This window comes from Physeter macrocephalus, chromosome 11 (assembly GCF_002837175.3).
Source record: "Physeter macrocephalus isolate SW-GA chromosome 11, ASM283717v5, whole genome shotgun sequence".
Taxonomy (NCBI): Eukaryota; Metazoa; Chordata; class Mammalia; order Artiodactyla; family Physeteridae; genus Physeter; species Physeter macrocephalus.
The window spans coordinates 145475286-145497189 of record NC_041224.1 but is presented as its reverse complement, the minus strand read 5'-3'; the positions used below and the strand labels follow the sequence as shown (position 1 = coordinate 145497189).

The 21904-nt window shown below is 41.4% G+C and overlaps 1 protein-coding gene across 8 annotated transcripts in view; it reads right to left on the bottom strand.

Annotated features, from left to right (window-relative positions):
• SYNE2 (spectrin repeat containing nuclear envelope protein 2) overlaps positions 1 to 21904 on the bottom strand; it is a 326063-nt gene that overhangs the window by 30205 nt on the left and 273954 nt on the right. For all 8 annotated transcript variants that reach the window (XM_024133495.2, XM_024133470.2, XM_024133489.2 and 5 more), the window contains exons 96-99: positions 21251 to 21376; positions 15215 to 15370; positions 12920 to 13078; positions 11916 to 12082 (exon numbers count right to left, since the gene is read on the bottom strand). In XM_024133495.2, the coding sequence (XP_023989263.1) occupies positions 11916 to 12082; positions 12920 to 13078; positions 15215 to 15370; positions 21251 to 21376 (608 nt within the window). The remainder of the gene's footprint in view (positions 1 to 11915; positions 12083 to 12919; positions 13079 to 15214; positions 15371 to 21250; positions 21377 to 21904) is intronic.

Genomic DNA, 21904 nt, shown 5'->3' with positions numbered 1-21904 from the left:
CAGTGCTTTGTGACCACCTAGAGGGGTGGGATAGGGAGGGTGGGAGGGAGGGAGATGCAAGAGGGAAGAGATATGGGAACACGTGTATATGTATAACTGATTCACTTTGTTATAAAGCAGAAACTAACACACCATTGTAAAGCAATCATACTCCAATAAAGATGTTAAAAAAAAAAGTAAACCAGAGAGTTGTGTGTATTTTTTATTTTTACTATTATCTTTTTTGCACCCTACTATCAACCAAATCAACCTTGGGGAATGACTTCTAGCTCCAGCTCTATTTCCAATTAGCTTTATAATTTAGAGAAAATCCTTCTACCTCAGCCCCTCATCTCTAGCAGGCTTCTCAGGTCCCTCCAGCTTCAGGGAGGTGGTAGCATCTGGGCGACATTCAGGCCAGAGGTCTGGAGGTGAGCAGACCCAGATCTAAGCCCCACTGTACCATCTATAAGCTGTGTACCTGGCATGGAACCTAATGGTCCTGATTCCCAGTTTCCTTGTTAATCTTCAAATTATCCACCTTGTAGGGGGTTCTGAGACAGAAACAAGAGGATGCATGTAAAGCCTTTGGCATAAAGTAAGCACTCACTATAATACTAGTTCTTATTACTGCTTACTGGGATCACAGGCTGCTACAATAATGCCTCATTTACACGGTATTGGCCCTCACATAGTCCTTTTATAAATATTTTATCCTCAACAGTGCCATGAGGTAGGCAAGCTTGGAAGGAGGCCATGGAGCCTGGTAATGAAGAGCACACTCTTTGTGGTCAGGGTCTGGGTATGAATCCTGGCTCTATTTAATCTCATCTGTCAAACGGCGTCAACAGTAGTACCTTCCTTCACTGGGTGGCTGAGGGCAGAATGAGATATACATGCATGAAGGGCATTTGGCACAGTGCCTGACAGAGATAAATGCCCAGAAATTGTGGTTGTAACGATTTTAAGATGGTATATTTTCCAAATTACATTCTTACTGCAAATATCACAAGAAGTTTCCTTCAAAGCCACAAGATGATTTATTAAAAAGGAAGTAACAGAATCCAGGGCCAGGCCTGGATGCAGCTGTAACCTAGATACTTCCTTTGTTCCCCTGGCTTTCAAGTTATACCCTCCTCACCCCAATGTCTTGTCACCCTGACTGCCCAGGGAACAGAAGGAACACTCCAGACAATGTCAGAGCAGCTGGGAACCCCAGGCCCCATGGGACAAAGTCTTGCATGCAGTTTGAAAGGGGCTACCCTCCTGGGAGGCTCTGGCTGGAGAAGCTCCGCCCTGAGAGCTTCCTGTAGGTGGGGAGAGGCGCTCAGGCCAGCAGCCTCTGCACAGCCCTCCTGCTTCCTGCTTCCCCATCCTTCCTCCTCTCTCCTCCCAGAATGGCAGCCCCACCCCCCCCCACTGCTTCATCCAGCACCCGACCCTAGTCCATCATAAGGTTCTCAGCCTCTTTATTTTGAAAGAAGAGGGCTAGAATGCAACTTTTTAAATGAAGTAAGCTAACAAGTAATAAAATAACCTGGGTGCAAAAATACTGAGATGCAGTGATCCTGAATCCTGTTAATCCCGAGGGGTGAGGTGTGCAATAAGCAGAGGGGGGAGTATGGAGAAGGTGGATGAATAATTAGCTTGGCTTCCCCAGAACTATGGTACTCCAGGCCAGCGGCGTCCCAAAGGTGGGGCTCAAGCCCATTGGTGTCCAAACCAGTGGGGTGTGGGAAGAAAATATTAGACTTTCTATTGTTATCCCATTCTTTTAAAATTTCTACATTGGGTATGCTTTAAAATTCACAAACTTTATTACTAAAATGGAACATCTACAGAACATGCCGACATCTTTATGTGCCAGGCCTGTTGTGCTTTATATATAAGTTAGCAACTCATTTAATCCTTACAAAGATGCTGTGAGATCAGTCTAATAACATCCCCATTTGACAGATGAGGTAACTGAGGCAAGGAGATTAAATAATTTACCATAGTAACATGGCCAGTCAATGGCAGAGGAAGGATTCCAACCTAGGCAGTCTGGCCGGAGCTACTGTTCTTAAGCACTTTTCTTGTGGTATCCTATATAAACCTGCACATGATAATGGGCACATATGGGGGGGTGGGTACAGGATGGTTTCCAGCGCTGTCAGGGAATATGATCAGGAGTCTAGACTCACGGCTCTAGGACACACTGGCGGGTAGAAGCCCATCCAACAAGTGTGGCATTTTGGGTGCCCACTTTGCCCCTCCATGATTTCCTTTCAATAAACATTTAACCACTCACTTTGTCTTAGGTCCTGTGCAGATCCTGAGGATTTGAAGATAACTTATTCCCAGAGGTCATGATCTAATTTACATTAATTTAGGTCTAATTTAGACATTATAATATTATAGGAGGTGCTCAATAAATACCTTCTGAATGAGCAAGTGACATTCATACATCCCCTCAAATTTGTCTTTTTGAGGTGACGATCAGAGCACCTCCGAGCCATCCTGCCACAAACAATCTGCTGCCACACTATGAGCCACACATGCTCCTAGACATTGGTTCCATATTGGACCAAGTGAAGTACTTAAAAACAAGCATACGCATCACAGGCACAATTAGGGCAAAAAAAGAGGAAGGGAGGGTGGGAGGGAAAGAAAAGAAGCTACAAAACATTCATCCAGTCAGGACTTAACCTGCTTCTATGTCCCAACCTCCGACTGAAGGCGAAATATCCCCAAATGCACAGTGGCATAAATAAATGTTGTTCCTCAGATAATCATGTTACGACTTACCCTGGGAACCATCAGACGTACTGCTGAGTCTATATCGATTGTGCAGACACTAATCTAATTACCTAATCAACACCTTTCCCAGGTCAGGAAGTACACATCATTTGCCAACCCAGGCAACCGACCTCCTAGTTAGGCCTTGTTATTAATATTGCTCTTGGAAAATTTTAAAGCTCGAGTTAATATTGGGAACAAGGAGATCCATTCAGAAACCAGACTGTTGTCACAGGGTAGCAAGCACAATTCTGCATTACATCAACCACCCAGGCAGCTTAAGCAGCTCACCATCTCTGTACTGGCCCATGCTTCACCCAGGTGTGCTTGACTAATACTAATCACACATATATTTCAACAAATCAAACTTCTCCAGAAAAAATAAGCATGATTCCCTGAGCTGAATTCCAGTTCTGAGGACTGGAAAACCAAGATATTTAGGCACAAAGAGGAAGTTTTTCACCTGTATGGACTATTGAAAGATCCGAATAAAACGAAAACATTTTTATATGATACCAAACAAAATAAGGAGTTTGACAAAGAGTACAAATTAGAAGTTCTTTTGTGGGGCTTGTGGGTAGAAATGCAGAAAATAATCAAGGTGAATAAAGTTTTTCCTTTATCTTCATCTAGCAATGGATGGGAATTTAATACTTATGAACCCTCTTCCCTCTCCAAAACAAAAATCAAGCCAGGTTACTATCACTTCATGATTCAGGCCTAAGTCTTACAATGTGTGAGGGAGGCTTTAAATATCAAATTCATGTATATGGAAGAGTTTACATTTCATTCCTATTCTCTCCATGCTAAAGGGTCTACAGTTAAATTATTAAGGCCCTGGACCAGCGTAAGTTAAAAAAATTCCCATGCCCATGTGGACAGCATAACTTAAAAAGGAAAACTGAGATGGTTGAGTATCTGCATTTGTATTGAAACAAACAGATACTCAGACCTGTGGGCAGCTGTCAGTTGCTAAAAACACTGTGCAAATTCTGCACAATTGCATCTTTGTAAATGACTAAACATCTTTGTAGTAAGATAATCAATTACTCCACGATCTTGAAGCCCTGATTTGAGGGCACGGACATTACAATACATTTGAGCTAATCGCCTCTTTGAAGCATTTATGTCGCCAGAGGACTTCCATTTTCCACACAGCATAATCACTTCTCTCCCCTGCTTGTCAAAGCCTGGCTGCAGACACCACACGCATGCTGACACTGGGAGAGAACCCATCCCCCGATGGCCGAGCACACACACTCCGCAGCCACCATCTCATCGGTAATTTCTATTGTAACCAACATGAGAGCGCGAGAACACGAGACACACAGGGACAGCAGCCGCCGCTCCCAGATGTAGGACTGATCACCAAAATGGCACTTACTGTTGATGAGAAACAAATCATTCCTTAGGTTGAGCGAAACCTCCAAGTTCCCGGCTGCACCTCCACCTCCCAGGGACGAGGCGGCCCCTCCCCCGCCCGGCGGCCTCTCCATTCACTGGTTCAGCATCTTGCACAGGCCGCCCTCCCGCAGGCTCCCGCGGGCACGGCTCGCTCGCCGCTACAGAGCAGTGCGGGTAAGCAGGGAAGAGACCTGTTTCTCCGCTAACTGCAATTTTTAATCTCAGTTTTCTTCCTTCCAATAAACAAATATCTCTAGCCCTTGCCTCTCTTACACACACACAGTCTTTGTTCTGACGCTACAGGATTGCAAGGCTGGGGGAAGAAAGTGCCAGTGTTATCTTGGCTATGGGTTATTTATGAAGTGCTATAAACGCAGGGAAGAAACACTTTAAGATTTGGGGCACAGAAATGAGGATTTCTGTTCTCATCAAATTAAATGTCTCTGTTTCAGGTTGAAAAGCAATGGTGAAATCTGAAGCCCCAAGTGCAACAGGAATGGCTTCCTCCTAAAGAAGAAATTTCCCCAGGAGGTTTTCTGCCCTGCCTTTTCAGTCCTGTGCATCCTGGCTTGGGAGGAGCAGAGAGTTTGTTTAGTCCATTTCTTTGCTTTTTTGCATTAATAATAATAATAATAATAATAATAATAATAATAATTCTATCTTGTAGTACAAATGGAGTTCAACACTTTGCAGAGGAAGAAATTTTGCAGCTTTCCTTGCTAGTCCCTCCTAGGTTTTACCATAATTTGAGTATCTGAAAATTCCTCCACGTCCCTATCCGTGCATCTCTACATGACCCTGAGTGGCTCTGCTTAGTAAAGCACCCTTGGTTTGTGTCCAAGCCCCTTTCAGGCTCAGTCTCAGCCTTATTTGGAGACTCAATGATATCAATAATTTCTCATGGGTCCCCAAAGCCCAACATTTAGCCATTATTACATCCCCACCTTGAAACACACCAAGCATAGTCTAGACCAGTGAAATTAGGAATAAAGATTTGGAAATAGTTCTCCCCAAAGGCAGCATCTAACTTGTGTCCACATGCTTGGCTGTCCCTGGTGCTACCCCAAGGCTCAGTACGCTGGACCTGCCTGATGCTGGACACCAGGCTCCTGACTGCTCACTGATCCTGTGATGGATGCTATCTCCTTGGAGAAGCTCCCCCGACCCTCAGGAAGGCATTTCTGCAGGGCCCGGGAGCAGGAGCCACCTGCTACAGAGGTGGAACGATGGGACTTGCGATGGGAAGGAAAAAGGAAAGTGGGGAGGCCAACCTCACATCTGGCTCTCCCTGTGCAACAAATCTCTAAGTCCTTCTAGTCCCACTGGATCAGGCAACCTGCTAAGACCAGAGCAAGTCAACTTTATGACTAGCAGCATTGTTTGGTCTTCCAAAGTAACCTTGAGAAAATACAGATAAAAGGAAAGCAATGAAAAACGTATCGGCTTAAAAAGGCACACATCTCTCTGCCCATTCTTCAAGGGATGGAAAAACAATCTTAACACACAGTTGCCATGGTAATAACTGCTGAGCTTAAATGACAACATTTTAATTGCTACTATTATAAAGCAGGTGGGCTTTTCACGTTGGTAGATAAAATGTGAAAATTATGCTTAGTTAAAAAGTTTTTTCATGGACTTGATCTTTCTGATAGCAAGAGAGCTACCTAGTCTAAATAGGAAGGGACCATAAGGTAGTACATCTGAGTGTGTCCCTCCTTCATAACACTGGCTTAAGGATGCCAAGTCTATTAAATGATGCTACCACCAAAGAGAAATTAGGAGAAAGGTAACAACATTCATGACATTTTTTAAGAAGAAAAAAAAAGAGTTCCCGTGTTCCTTTTTCCATAATGAACATTTAGTAAATACAGATAAAAAGAAAATTAAAATCACCGATGATGCCAGCACCAACAGATACATCTTTCCACTCAGTTGTCTCATCTCTTTTAGGCACTGAAAGCTCTGACCAGATCATCCTCACAAGCTGCTAGAAAGAGTCTTTAAAAAGAGCCCCCTAACCCCATGTCTCTGAAGAGGCTCTGCCAAGATGAACAACCAGACAGTCACTCACTGAGGACACAGGGCCCCTGCTTCATGGGGCAAGGTGAAGGCTTTGATTAATGAAATGGGGAGGGAGTTCTGGGAAACAAAAGGAGATGAATCTTGAAGGAGTTCAACTCCTGGGATTTTGAAATCAAAGGTACGTATAAGTGAGGTTATGTGTCGAACTGAGGCTTTCTTTGGCATCAGTCCTGTTGATGGCCGGGGACCCTCTTTTCAGAGCTTTAGTCTGTGCTGGCTGAAGCAGATCAACTTCGCATACTTTGGTCCATTACCCAACATCCTGTGCCTAAACTGTTCTTATTAATAGGTAACCTAGCTGCCTCCAAAACACGGATCACACATATCAGTCACTCTGAAAAACGACTTCTGTACTTTAGTCATCTCTCCTGCATTCAAGTTTTGCTGGGTCACTTTTCAAAGATATTATCTAAGAAAACATGGGCAAGAGGAGGAGGCAACAGTTACAATTTAAAAAAAAGTTAACTCTCCCAAAAAAGAAGGGATATATGTATATGTACGGCTGATTCATTTTGCTGTACAGGAGAAACTAATACAACATTGTAAAGCAACTATACTCCTAATAAAAATTAATTAAAAAATAAAGTTAATATAGGAAACGGCCTTTAAAAGAAGTTAACTCTTCATTTAATCTGTCAATAAACATAGGATATAATTAATATTTGTCATCAAATCAGACTGGGTTCTATAATAATCACACCATTCACCAAAAAATATGTAGTACTTCAAATGGCCTTTCTGTGGAAGAAATTAATAGCATGTTTTATAAGAGTTCAGATGTCACAAATGCAAGAAGCTGCCCAGGGGCCCATGAGGAATGCTAAAAGCTCCTGTGGCAGTTCTGATGGAGAGCCAGTTCTGTGCATTTTAGTGCCCACATCAGGGCCTCATGTGACCTTATGTGAGGAAATCAGCATTAAGACTGACTTAGGCACCCCAGTCCCCTTGATCATCTGGTTATTACAGGAGATGTGTCCTTTAGATTCTTTAAGGATTTTTACAGAAGCTGAAAAACACTTTATAAGCAGAGGAAAAACAGTGGTTTGGGTCTAAGCACCCTCCCTCTCCTCCCCTATCACACAGCCATACTGCACTACACTGGAGGCTGGCATGTGTGTGTATGGACAGACCCATCGTTGTCCTGGTACTTTTTCACCCAGAATCTTGTCCATAGTTTATCAACAAGGAGACAGGCTTACAGAGGTTGCAAGACTTGGTTACCGTAAGTGGCAAGTCCACTGTGTCACCTCATACTGCTGCTTGCCCTAGCACTATTGGCGACACCTGGGCACTTGTTAGAAATGCACATTCTTGGCCCTACCCAGTCCTACGGAATCAGAAGCTCTGGAGGTGGGGTCCAGCCATCCATGTTCTCAGGAGCCCTCCAGGGATTCTGATGAATGTTTAAGTTTGAGAACCACTGCTCTAGAGTAAACAGTAAAGTCTATATTGAGTACTATATTTTAGAAAAATTCTGATAAACCACATTTTCCCCCCAAAATTAATTAATTAATTAATTTTTGGCTGCGTTGGGTCTTTGTTGCTGTGTGTGGGCTTTCTCTAGTTGCGGCGAGCAGGGGCTGCTCTTCGTTGCAGTGCATGGGCTCCTCATTGCAGTGGCTTCTCTTGTTGTAGAGTGCGGGCTCTAGGTGCGCGGGCTTCACTAGTTGCAGCACGTGGGCTCAGTAGTTGTGGCTCGCATGCTCTAGAGCGCAGGCTCGGCAGTTGTGGCTCGCAGGCATCTGTAGTTGTGGCTCGCGGGCTCTAGAGCGCAGGCTCAGTAGTTGTGGTGCACGGGCTTAGTTGCTCCGCGGCATGTGGGATCTTCTCGGACCAGGGCTCGAACCCGTGTCCCCTGCATTAGCAGGTGGATTCTTAACCACTGTGCCACCAGGGAAGACCTAAGCCCCCTTTAAAAATCTCAAAGGAGCCAAGTGCTCTTCTGATGCATGGTGTAGGGGGACAGAAAGACCTTGGCTCCGTGCCACCATGTGCAGAATTGCTTCTGCCCTTGGCTCAGTTATTTACCCTCTCTGAGCTGCGGCGTCCTTCTCTGTAAAATGGAGAATACTGACCTTGCAGGGTTGTTGCAAGGATGAAATGAAATAATATATATGAGCCTAGCCCTTAAAAAAATAAACACTGGGTTCTTCCCCTATCCACCAAATAATGGAGACTACTACCTGAAATGATCAGTAAATTTAATGTGCATTTAAGTAACCTTGTCCTCCATGTCTTATCAGTTCTTTTGAAATCTACCTCTATTTTGCTGAGAATGAACCCAAAACAACAGGTCTTTTTTCATTTTTTTTCCAGTGAATTAAACCTGATTTATTGAGGTCTTGAACTTCTGAACACCATCCCCAACTTTTAAGTTAAAGGTTTGTAGTTAAAATCTTTTTTTTTTTCTTTTTTTTTTTTTGTGGCACGCTGGCCTCTCACTGCTGTGGCCTCTCCCGTTGCGGAGCACAGGCTCCGGACGCGCAGGCTCAGTGGCCATGGCTCACGGGCCCAGCTGCTCCGCGGCGTGTGGGATCTTCCCGGATCGGGGCACGAACCCGTGTCCCCTGCATCGGCAGGTGGATTCTCAACCACTGCGCCACCAGGGAAGCCCTGTAGTTAAAATCCTGAAGTCATGAAGCTGGATACCTGCTTCATAACTTCAAGATTGGTCTCCTTCCCAATCTTCCCTCTTGTTAACAACAGGTGCTATGCCCTGCCACAGGAATGAAGCAGCAGAACACTGTGAGCGGGACAGGAACGGTTAAATGGTGTCCAGAATTGTTTGGGCAAATGAGGCCATTAGTATACCCTGCAGGGCTGCAGATTCTGATCAGCATGGTTCAAATTCTGCAGCCTGTGCTCTCCTGCTTTTCTGATGGCCATGCAATGAGTGTCAGCAATCAGACAAGGAGTTGATTCTATGTGAGGCCAATTTACGGCAGGTTCAAGCTTGCTGCCTCAACCCACAGATTTACCTAAAGTGTAAAGTCAATTAAGAGCTTCCCAGACTATCAGTCGTCTGTCTCACCCTGGCCTTTGCTTTAAGGTAAAACAAGTTATTCCTTCCCTAGTCCTTCAGTTTTGAAGGGATTAGGTTTTCAAAATGTTCTACTCATTTCAATGTAACAAGCCACAAGTGTCTGGGTTAGCAGGGAGGTAACACAACTGTTTGAGTAGAAATCCTGGTTGCCTCATGTGCTGACTATGTAACCATGGGCAAGTTATGTAACTTCAGTGCCTCAGTTTCCTCATCTGTAAAATGGGATAATGGTATCTACCTTTCAGAATTATAGTGAAGATTAAGTGAAATCATACATAAAAAGCACATTGTTAAGAATACAGCCGGCAGCCAATATATTTGCTATTATTACAACACCTTATTTTGCCAATTGCTCTTTCCAAACAGACCAGTGAAATTTCACCTGCTGTTTTTGTCTTTCCCACCAAGGAACTGGCTGAAGACAGGCAGTTAGAGAGGAGGGAGGAAAGCAAGCAGCCTATTAAACTCTGAAGTGATAGAACCAAAGCATGAATGAGTAAGAATGAATCATCACTCTAGTCCTCAGGAAGCAGAATCTAGATCCTGCTCCTGAACGATCTAATAACAGGTATGATGTCCTCATACTCTTGATTAGTGCCAGGTGCCCAAGAAGACTTTGGAGATAAAGACAATGATGACAAAGACATACCAGACACAATTTACCCAACAGAAATGATGACAATCTTATGTCCTGGAACATTCATTCATTTCAACAAATATCTGAAGCACTGTTCTAAGCACTGGAAATAAGATAGTCAGAGACATTGTTCTCATGGAAGAAAGACCTCTCATGATTAGATCTAAGCGAGGGAATCCTCTTCCACTCAAAAAACATGTTACTTAGTCTTAAAGTCTTCTTAGGGAAAGACAATGATAATAACCACTCAATAAATACTGGCTCCCACATGCTGGTCCCAGGCCAAACGCGAGACATGTGTCATCCATCCCCACAGCGGCCTCTGATGTCATCAGTGCTGTGAGACACATTTTGCAGATTTAGAAACTGAGGCTTAGAAAGGTTAAATCACTACAAGTTTCCATGGTAAGTGGAAGTCAGGTAAAGTCAGGACTGGCTCAAAATCTGTGCTCTTAATCCTTGCTTGGGTTACCATCATGGATTTCCATAGATTTTTTTTTTTCCCCCAACTGGCAGTAGACAGAAGTTGAATTCAGCCCAGCTTGTGCTGCCAGCCAAATCACCCTAATATTAATCTTTGACAGACCCTCCCTTCTAAAAAAACCATGAAAGACTCAAACTTTATTTAGGATGACAAGTCTTCAGTTGAGATTTAAGCTCTTCTAAGACTTAACCTCAATCTACCTTTCTAAAAGCTTCATCTCCTGCACTTGAGCCAATGGAGCTTCTTATAATTTCCTGAACAGTTTCTATTCTGCGCTCCCCTGTACCTTTTTGCTCACAGCATGTTTCTCCCCCTTCTACCACCAGAAGCGCTGGAATCCCAACCCCTTATTCAGGACCATCTGTGAACACTGCTCTTCTATCAGGCTCCTCCCAATCCCCACCCCCACTCTAGGAAGATGAGATTTGAGCTCTCAGACCACTTGGATTTACACCTGCCCGCACATCTGCTTCCATTAATGTAACTGACTCATCTTACTTCCTGGTCTGTAATTCTCATAGCACTTAGCCTGGTGCATCTGCTGATTGAACTAGGTTCCTTTATGGTTTACAGTAGACGATGAGGGAAAGGAAATGACAAATTATTAAGAGTATTTTATTTTCAGTACTCCCCGATTCTTCATTTACCTTGCAGGATTCTCCTGTACAGTCCACGTTATATATGTGTTCAAAATTTCCAAGCACTCTGTTATGTAAAAGACTCGCTCGGCCAGTGGAAACAAAGCTGCATGAACGGCCCCAAAGCCAAGTGACTGCTCTCTGTGTGCCAGGTTACAACTGAAAAATACTTTGGTCGGGGTCTGTCTTTGGACAGAGAATTTGAAGATGGAAGACATTTAAAAGTGTGAGTGGCACTGTCATCGTTATTTTGTGAGGGGAGATAAAATGATCAGCCTTGTTTCTGACAAGCCTTGGATAGCCTTGATTTATAGTCACAGCTGTGCCTCCTTAGTCCACACCTTAGGACCAGATGCCCACTGGGGACCTGGCACACCAGGCAAACCTGCAGAGAAGCCCTGCCTTGACTGAGCGTGCCCAGCCCCTGTGGTGGTGGTGATGGGGGCGTGGGGGGCAGTCGGGGACCTCCAGAAGCAGCACCTAGAAATCAGGCCTATGCCCTGACCTACCTGCACTTGTCACACACAAGCAGGAGCAGGCAGGCATGATTTCATCTGGGGACACGCAAGTCCTAAGGCAGTGTGAGAATCGCTAAATAATACCTCCTCAAGGAACAACTCTCATTTAAACCTAGTCTAAGTCATGTGAACTTTTAAGCTAAAGAAAAAAAAAAATTAAAGTGAGGTATACTAAAATATAATCTTCCTATAATGTTGAAATAAGAATTTCCATTTTTACCAAGCTTTGCCTTTATCTGTAAGTTTATAAAATTGCTGGGTTACCTTAGAGGAAGATGGGGCTCAGTTTCTAGACCTGTGAAGTAACCACTGTACCTAGGGAGTAGGAATCCATTTTTAGGCCCCTTCTTACCTTGATCCAATGACATCAAAAAGATGTTGCCAACGGTCATTAATTTTGTTGAGTTTGTCATCGATCTCAGCTGCTCTTGTCTTGTTGCTGGCCTTGATCAACCGGTCGCCCATTTGTTTTAACTGTAACTTGTTTTCACTAAACAAATTTATTTCTTCCATGCAGTCCTGGCATAGGGCACCAAAACACAAAGCCGGAATCACTACCGAAAGCTCACTTCTTTGCCAGCTACAAACACACAGTTGTGCCTCTTGAAATTTCTTAAAAAATAAAAACACTTCTCACACCTGTTAATCCAACTCTTCGGAGAGCAGCTAAAAAGTCAAACAACGCCCATTCAGCGCATGTGTGATATATGAGGCGGTAGTTACTTTCTTAATTCAAATGCCCTGGTTTCCCTCACAGAGTTCTTCTAACCTAAGCTACTTGGGAGTGGAGGACTACTGAGTCTAACTAAATTAGCCTAATATATCAGCAAGAGTTTTCCTGAGGGCTAACTGAGCAGCATTTGGGGTGACCATGGCCAGAAGGCTCTTTCTTCCTTTCCCTGTGGGAATCAGTGACCTCTTCACAATTATGAGCCCCACTGCTGTGGGTCTTTCTCCTTTGGCCAGGGGAGCTCCTTAACAACACAACTAGAGAAACCGTAACTCACCTGGGATGTGAACTGAAGCTTAAGGGGACACGAGCCCCTCGTCTGGCCAGACTTCCTAACCAAGAGAAAGCAACCCCCACCCTCAGTACACAGCACCATGCCCACCTTTTTCCCATCTCATTGGAAACATTTTTATCTTATTAAAATGCATTCAAAACTGTGAATTTCAACTTTTAAGTACATCTCTTCTTAATTCACAAAAATAAGATTAAGGACTTTACTTTTCTTAGAATTAAACTGTGCTTAAAACAAAGGGCCTACGACATCATACAGCTCTGAGCCTAGGAGTGAGGAAGGCAGAGGATACCGGGGAGGTCATAACAGTACCCATCTGGGGACTCCTGCTTACCTTCTGAAGCTTTTCAATCATTTCTTCAATACTAATGTCTGCCGTCTGGAGAACTTTGTTTTCCATCTGCACCAGCCATGCACACAACTCTTTATTTCTTTCATTGAACACAATCCATGAATTGAGTCTGTCTTCTATCTCCTGTTTGCGTATAGCCACCTGGAATGAAAATGCATTTGGCAGCTGAGTATAGGCAGGAAGGAAGGAAGGAGTTTGTCTTCCCTTCTCCCCATCAAAAGGACTATGAATTTCATTCATTTTAATCAGAGGTCCTATAGACTTAATTATGTTTTTGCCTTTTAAAGACCTAGGGTTTAATTTCAACAGAAGTTCCTTACACCTTTGATAAATGCCATAAAAAGCAACAACAACGACAGTAACAACAGAAGACTGTACCTGAAGTGTAACTGACCAAAAGGTTTCAGTATTATCCAAGATATATCTATTATTACTGAGGTATACTAAAAGTTAGAAACATGAAGGTTAGATGAGTGCATTTTAAGCATCACCCAAATTTCTTCTGTGCCTTATTCTTTCAGTGTACATTTATTTACTGCTTGCTACATGCTAACTAATAACTTTATGACCCCAATCCTTTCTTTTTTAAAAACCGATCAAGTCCTTATTCTTACTTAAGGCCAACATCTTGCCTATTTAATTTAAAAACTACCATCTTGATCACCAATCTAACATTTGTAATGCAAATGATCATGAAAATTAAAGTCATTTAAATGTCTTACTGGTAATTTCAAAAACAAAGCAAAATAAATTAAAAAAACAATACGCATCACTCATTTAATCCACCTTCCCAATATGCACTATGGCTTTGGATGGAAACCATGGAAATGGAATCAAATACTGGTCTGCAGTGAGCAGGCTGATCCCCAAATACCCAATGCTCCGTTACGCATAAGCTAACATTAGCAAAGGCTCTTCCTCCTTACAGGGTTCAACTTTATTACTTAAATAAATATAAATTTAAAGAATGCAAATCAGCCTCTCCAAATGTACAAAGGTATTCCCAGGTCTTAGAAATCTTTAGAATTTTAGAGATAAAAGGGGTAGCTAAGAGTTCTTTCGGTTAACTTTTAACATCCCACTTTATAAATGGGGAAACCAAGGTCGAACTCCTGGAGATTTTTTTGCTATGTACAAAAAACAAAACAAAAACAACCCTCTGCTCTCTTCAGAGTGAGGCAAAAATATCTAATGCTTGTACATCCACCCACCAAATATGTTAAGAAAGCTCAAAAAACTATTCCTAAAACACCAAGTTTTGTGTTTCTGTTTTTCAGAGCATCTATTTATCTCAGCTTTTTAAAAGCCTGGCATTTTGCACAGCATCATTCTGATTGGCTTCATAATGGTAACAATTAGGAACACCTGGGCTCCAGTCTGCTTTTTCCTTAACTTTTAGAATACCTTTCACATATTCTAAATATTTTCTTTTATATAAAATTTGAATAAAAATTCTAAAAGGACGTTTAAAATTATGGGTATATGGTGAATATTAAATACTAAAACAAAGAAGGAAAATATTTTTATTTTATTAAAATGCATTCAAAACTGTGAATTTCAACTTTTAAGTACCTCTCTTCTTAATGCACAAAAATGAGATTAAGGACTTTACTTTTCTTAGAATTAAATTGTTCTTAAAACAAAGATCTGTTTGAACCCTTTAATTCCATCTTGATCCTGTCACCTTAACCACAATCCAGTTCTTAATAAGTAGAAGTGATCTGCTGAGATACTAAGTGAAGCAGATGATCATTTCTTTCAGAGTTTTCAAAGTCAGCTACTTGAAATAAACACTGGATTGCATGCGAATGCAGAGTTCTCAGATATAATGACCCCAAGCCTGGCACTAAATACATCTCCCACTGTTTGTTGGGCCCAGAACAGATACTGCAGAGATACTGCTCTTAAGGCCAGCCGAGACCTCTTTGCTGAAGTCCTGATTCTAAGACAACGACTGGTACTTGTCATCCGTACAAGACAGAGGGCAGAGTGCACGCAGCTGCTCAAGACGGCAATCCGCCCCTCCCCCACCACTTAAGGTGATTTTTAAAAAAGCTCATTAAAAGTGTGCAAAGTTCCAGCATTGAGCGCTGGAGAAACAAAGGGTCAAATCTGTTAAATAACGTTGCTGCCTTCTAAAGGAACAGCGGCGGCCTGGGCTCCAACTGAAAAGGGCCTCCCGGTTCAATGAAATTAAGCTTCTTTCTACTTTGTCTGGCCTTCGGAGACATTTCAATAAACTTCAGAACAGCCGTGCCCTGCAGTTAACTGACTTACTCTTAAGCAGAGGTCCTCCCATTGTCTGTGCAAATGCTCTATTTGCTCTTTCAAAACCATCACGTCCTCCACAAGAATGTGCTGGGTTAGGTCCGTCTTCATAGTGTGAAGTTCTTTCAAGTTCTGAGTCCAGTTAGCCAAAGACTTCTCTAGTTCCTGCATTTAAACACAAGAAAGAAAGGGAAAGAAAGAAAGAAAGAAAAAAAACTCTTCAACTCAAGCTGCTGTTGTTTCCAAACCTGTAGGCTAATACTTTGATTGGACTCTGGGGGAGGGGAGGCCAGGAAAGGGGGCGGGACCTTCTGAATGAGAAACAGCCCAGGGCCAGCATCTGCAGTTGTGGTTGGCCCATTCCTCACCACCTATTTTCTCAAAAGAAAACTCTTTTCTACCTTTATTTTCACTCCCTCAGGTATTTCAGACTTTTATATACTTAGTTCTATGTTAAACTCAAGTAGGTCTTTACCTTTATTTTGAGGAAAGTATTTTTGGAGTCTAGCAACAATCTCTCTCTCACGTACACACTTTTAATCCTGAAACTGTGTTACAGAACATTGAATAAAATGTGATTTCCCATTTTTTTAAAACACCTTAAGAAATGCATTGTTGCTATGTGGCAATCATATAACAGCTTCTGTTCAAAGGGAATTCTTTTGGTTAATTTTCAAAAAGAATGAATGTAAGTGAGGAAAAAAAATTGTTCCCTAATAATTGGCAGAGATGGGTTAGCAGAAAATTTCCTCTGGCCCTGGAAACACTTATTTTTTAAAAAATTAAGTATTGGTCAAATTAAAATGTTTTTGAATTCCAGGACTTAATCAAGATAATCACTTTCACAGGAGAGAAGATAAAATGAAACAGCCCAAACACTCAAGAGATCTCCACATTTTTATTGTGCTTCCAATTCTTTCTATTTTGGCACATTTTAAGGGTCTCTATTCATACCTGTCTATTGAAATCTGAAAGAAGAGAGTATTTCATTTACATCAGAAATCAGTCTGATTTCTGATTAATCAGTTAACTCCGATTGCTTTTCAGAGTTCTAAACGCTACACTGGCATGATTTCATAACTTGCCAACAAGGATTTACATTTAATAAGATGTAAATTCGGAGGATTCTTTTTAAAGGTTGCATGGAGATTCAGAAGTAGCACCTTTATCAGAGGAGAAACCATCACTTTAAATTTTTGTTTCCTACTTTTAGCTTCATGATTCTAGTAAAGAGGATGAGAGCAGATTCTGCAGTAGAACACTTTTACCAGCTTCATAACATAAAGGGGGCAAGTCACACGCAGAGGCTGGCCACTCACTGACTCTACGGACCAGAAGGCCACTTAACTTCATACAGTGTTTCCTGCTCAGAAGTGTGGGCTCAGATGCCTGCACAGAGGGAGACGTCTGTAAGTTATCCACCGCTGGGTTTAAATCCATTTTGGTTTGGATACTCGGTTTCCTCCCACAGTTGAAAGGATAATTAACAGGTGTAGAACTTTTGAATATGGATGTTTTATGATTCTTAATAAACACTGCCAAACTGTGTCCTCAAAGGAAGGACTATATTTTTCCACATCCTGTTTGGTGTCGAGTTTTATGTATTTTGGGGGCAAGTTTAATATGTGTCATGACTCCTAGTTATTGTTTAAATTTGTTGTTCTTTAGTTACTAGCCTGAAAAGCTACCCAGTCCTTCACCCTGATGCTTCCCCAGATATATTTAGTTAATTCCTATCGCGACTTTCAGATCTCAGACCAGGTAATTCCTCAGAGGGGTCTTCTCTGAGTCATCGGATGAGATTGGGACCCTTGTTTTGTGTTCTCACAGCCCCCTGTCCTTTTCCCCTCTAACACTCACCGTGCTTACAGTTATTCTCACATATATATATGTACGCATACAGTGGGACTCTGGTTAACGTCTGTCTCTCCAGTAGCCTAGACTATCGGCTCGACACTGGCTGGGGCCATGACAACATTGCTCACCAATGCACTGCCCACCAATGCATTGCCCACCAAGCACCTACCAAGAGGCCTGGTGTATAGTAGGTCCTCAAATGTCAAAATGTATGATTGAAAGGAAAGAATTTGGCAGTATGTATCAAGCGCTTTAATACTTTCATAAATATTAAGTGAAAAAGCAAGGAATGAAACAATATATAGACTGAGGTCTACTGTGGAAGTCTATTAAGGCTGATGTTCACTTATTTCTATAAACATTTCAAAAACTGTGCTTCTGTTTTTAAATTAAAATACTCCAGATATGCTACCAAACTAATTGCAAAAGAGAACATGTCAGTCAGATAAGTTTCCCTTTCTTAATTTAACTAGATAAATTTTCTACATTGCAAAAGTACCTGTAAAATTCCAATTGTTGATATGACACATGATTTAAAACTTGACGACATAAAGTGGTGTGTTGCACAGGCTTTGACTGGACTCTAACACAGCACAACGGCATTTAAGTCTTTGCCTGTGGACTCAATTACTATTGGGATTGTCAAGTCCCATTTCTCTACACTACCATTTGGGTAAAAAGAGGATCAAAAAATGAATGTGTGGGCTTCCCTGGTGGCGCAGTGGTTGAGAGTCCGCCTGCCGATGCGGGGGACACGGGTTCGTGCCCCGGTTCGGGAAGATCCCACATGCCGCGGAGCGGCTGGGCCCGTGAGCCATGGCCGCTGAGCCTGCGTGTCCGGAGCCTGCGCTCCGCAACGGGAGAGGCCAGAACAGTGAGAGGCCTGCGTACCGCAAAAAAAAAAAAAAAAGAATGTGTATATATATAAATATTGGTCTGCATATGCATAGAATATCTTTGGAAGAATACACAACAAATTGGCAACATGGCTTCTGTGGAGAGAAACTGATGGGAGAAAAATTTTTCATGTGTACCTTTTGAATTTTGAACCATGTGACCATATTGCTTATTCAAAAATTATTTTATGAAGAGGTATAAACCTCCTGTTATAAAATAAATAAGCCATGGGGATGTAACATACAGCATAAGGAATATGGTCAGTAATATTGTAATAACTTTCTATGGGGACAGACGGCTACTAGACTTATCGTGGTGATCATTTCATAATGTATGCAAATGTCAGATCACTATGTAGTACACCTGAAACTAGCATAATAGTGTATATCAACTATATTTCAGTAAACAATTATTTAAGAAAATAAAACTGTTCTAAGGACTCAATCATTTGACAAGCTTTATGAACACAGATGCCCTCTATAGCAATAGCAATTTCATAATACTGAAAGTTAGTATATAGAACATATAAAGAAATCATACATGCATTTCTTTATAAACATATAAAGAAATCATATATGTACAGACACATATAAACATGTAAAGCAGTTTTTCCATACATCAACTTGGCTGTGATGGGAATGTAATTTCCTAAGGAGGAAAGTAAAGGTCAGACTGGTCGAATGGTTAGGTATCTCCCCAAGTGACTCAGGGATGATAAACACTGTTCTAGACAGGCTTCAGGTTACTTGGGATCTTTCTGGAATATGGTCACAGGTTGAATAAACTCAATGCTCTTGGCCTCTCTCCCCAGTTCTTTCCACTGAGAAATAGAATGCTGAGGCTATGGAAGTTGAAAAGATCCCAGTGGAAACCGAGATGTGTCCTACTTGGGAAAAATTATGCCTCCTCATGGGTTTATGGTTCACATTTTGCACAGGTTTCTGGACTTGATGGAAGGAAACTCTATGTGTCAACTCAGAGAGGGACTCCAAATCCTCTCATCTGTTACTGAAGTCTAGATCTAAAGTAGAGATGATAAAAACTTTGAAAATCAGGGACAGACAGGAACCTTCTTAACCTAATAAAGGCATCTACTAACACATCACCACCAAAAATCACACTTCATGGTGAAATGATAGAATCATTCTCTTTAAAATCAGGACTGACACATAGGGGCTAGTTATCAACGCTTCTAACAACACTGCTCTGGAGGTACTGACCAGTGTAGACAGAACAGAACAAAAGTATAAGAATTAAAAGGAAGAGACAAAAATAGTCATTATTCATTAATGGTGATTGTGTTCACAGACTCCCAAAAGAACAGATAGACAATTTATCGAAATTAACAAGAGTTTAGCAAGATGGTTGAATATAATATCAATGCACAAAAATTAGTTACATTTCTAGACATCAGTAATAAACAGAAAGTATAATTAGAAAAAGGCAGTATTTTCAATAGCTTCAAAAGTAACACACCAAGAAATAAATCTAACAAAAGACGTACAATACTACATAAAATTATAAAACACTAAACATGAATAAAAGGAGAAATATGCCATATTCAGAAACAGGAGTACTCAATGTCAAAAGATGTTAATTTTCTCCAAATTATTCTATAAATTCAACACAATTCCATTAAAACTCTTATCAGAATTTCTTATCGTTTGACACAAACTGCTTCTAAAGCTGTGGGAGATCAAAGAACCACGGATATCCACACTCGAGTGGGAGAATGAGGGATGGGTACCTCACACCTGAAATGAAGATCTGTTCTAATAAAACACAGTATGCAGGATAATTTGGTATAAAAGCTGAGATAAGAAGACCAATGGAATAGAGCAGAGAACAAGAATCAAACCATGCATAATTGGAAACCTGATATTGGACACTGGACTAATCAGTAAACAGGCACCTGGATAATGGTCATCCGTATGAATAAAACAAAGATCGGCTCTTTACTTCAAAACATATGCAAAAATCAGTTCTTCACTGAATAAAGGTGTAAACTTAAAAAGCAAAATTTGAAAATTTTCAGAAGGAAACGTAGGAGTATATCTTTATGACTTACGTATAGAGTAATGGTGCTGCTTATATAAAGTTTAAAAACAAAAGTAGTACTTATACATTCCACTGAGATCTACATACACATGTAGTAAAATGATAAAGCAATGCATAAGAATGATAGGACACCAAATTCTGGGATGTGGATACCTCTGGGGAGAGGAAGTACATTAGAGATCATACAGGGCATTTGAACTGTATCTGTAATGTTTTATTTTTCTGCTGGCTGATGGTTTCATGGTAGTTGTCATATTATTTGTTGTTAGAATTTTTTTGCACATGTCTCAGTTACTAAAAATAGACAAACACAGACTCAGACACTACTCTATTCCTCAGTACTACTGGCACAAATATTCTTGGGTTGGTCCAATTGTACGCTAACACCTCACTTAAGGAGAGGCCACTTATCTCACAACATAAACTCTCTGGAACATAACCAAGGAGAAAGTGAAGGGAGAAACAAAACAAAACCATGAGTCCAGAAAAAAGGTTCAGGGAGGAGGACACTAATTTCCAGCACAGCTTGAAGTATGAGACTACTCAATTCTTCCTAATTTTTTTCAATTTGACCCCTGAAGTCACTGAAGAAAAAAAAACTTTTTTAAACCTTATTCCATTAGGCTATTGCTGTCTTTCCCACATCAAACCTGCAGAAAGGGAAGAGATGTAGGAAGTTCCTGACCTCGGAATTTAACTGGTCCACATTCCTATCAGTAAGTTTGCCTTGTCTTCTGCAAAGTCCTAACATACCCAGGAATTTTTGCTAGTGTGGTATCCATTAGGCAGAATATAGTTTGGAAGGTATTACAAAAACTGTTATATTTGAGCAAAACCTCCAACCTATTGTCTTCTAAAAAATGAATTCTTCAGTCATACTTTACTATCATTTCAAAGACTAGGCCATTTGATAAGGGAACAACTTTCAATGTAATCTCAGAGGCCACATCTTAAATTACAGAGGAGAAACAGAAAGAGGACCTGAAGGAGAAAACCCCCCAAATCCTAAGAAGTTCTGCAAAATCTTCCTCATCTTCACACATGGATCTCAAAAAGCATTGATTCTAATTGCTTTAGTGACCAGGAAGGTGTATTAGAGAGAAGATAGGCAAAATATTTTCCAACTGGACACGAAGACTTAGTTTCACACAGACATCGAAAGGCAAACAAACACTTCAACGTCTCAGAAAACAGCTGAGTGATTATCTTGAACACTACTTCAGATTTCAATACCTTAATCAGCTCTTTTTGTCGATGGAGCTCCTCATGAAGTTCTGGAAGAGGATCTTTACTTTGTGCCTTTAAAACTTGCAGCCTGTTTCTCAACTCCTTGATTTTCTTTTCACACTGGTCCCAGGTCTATTTGAAAACAGTATTAAAATTGGTAAGTACTTTGTTGTTTAAGAATGAATTGTAGGAATAGGATAATTAATTTAATCCATGTAATTGTTCTATTAAATGTGTTTTTGTAAATCACGCAGAAACCCAGGTCCTTGCCTTGAGCAGACTGTGGTCTAAGAGAGCATATGGGACAGCAGGATGGTTCGACGCCTCTCTGCAGCTTTACGTATGGCTCATCTCAACCACTGGGTTGCCTTTGGCTTCGAAATATTTCTTCCTCCCCACATCTCTTACCTAGCTAACTTATTTCTATTTTAGTTTTGGAAAAGTTCACATTTAAAAGGCTACTAGAAGGATTAATTTTTAGCATTTCCAGTCTTGGGTATATGCTCTAATAGCACTGAAAAGCAAAAGCACTCAACCACTTTTCTTGTCTTTTTTTTTTTTTCCAGCGGTACGCGGGCCTCTCACTGTTGTGGCCTCTCCCGTTGCGGAGCACAGGCTCCGGACGCGCAGGCTCAGCGGCCATGGCTCACGGGCCCAGCT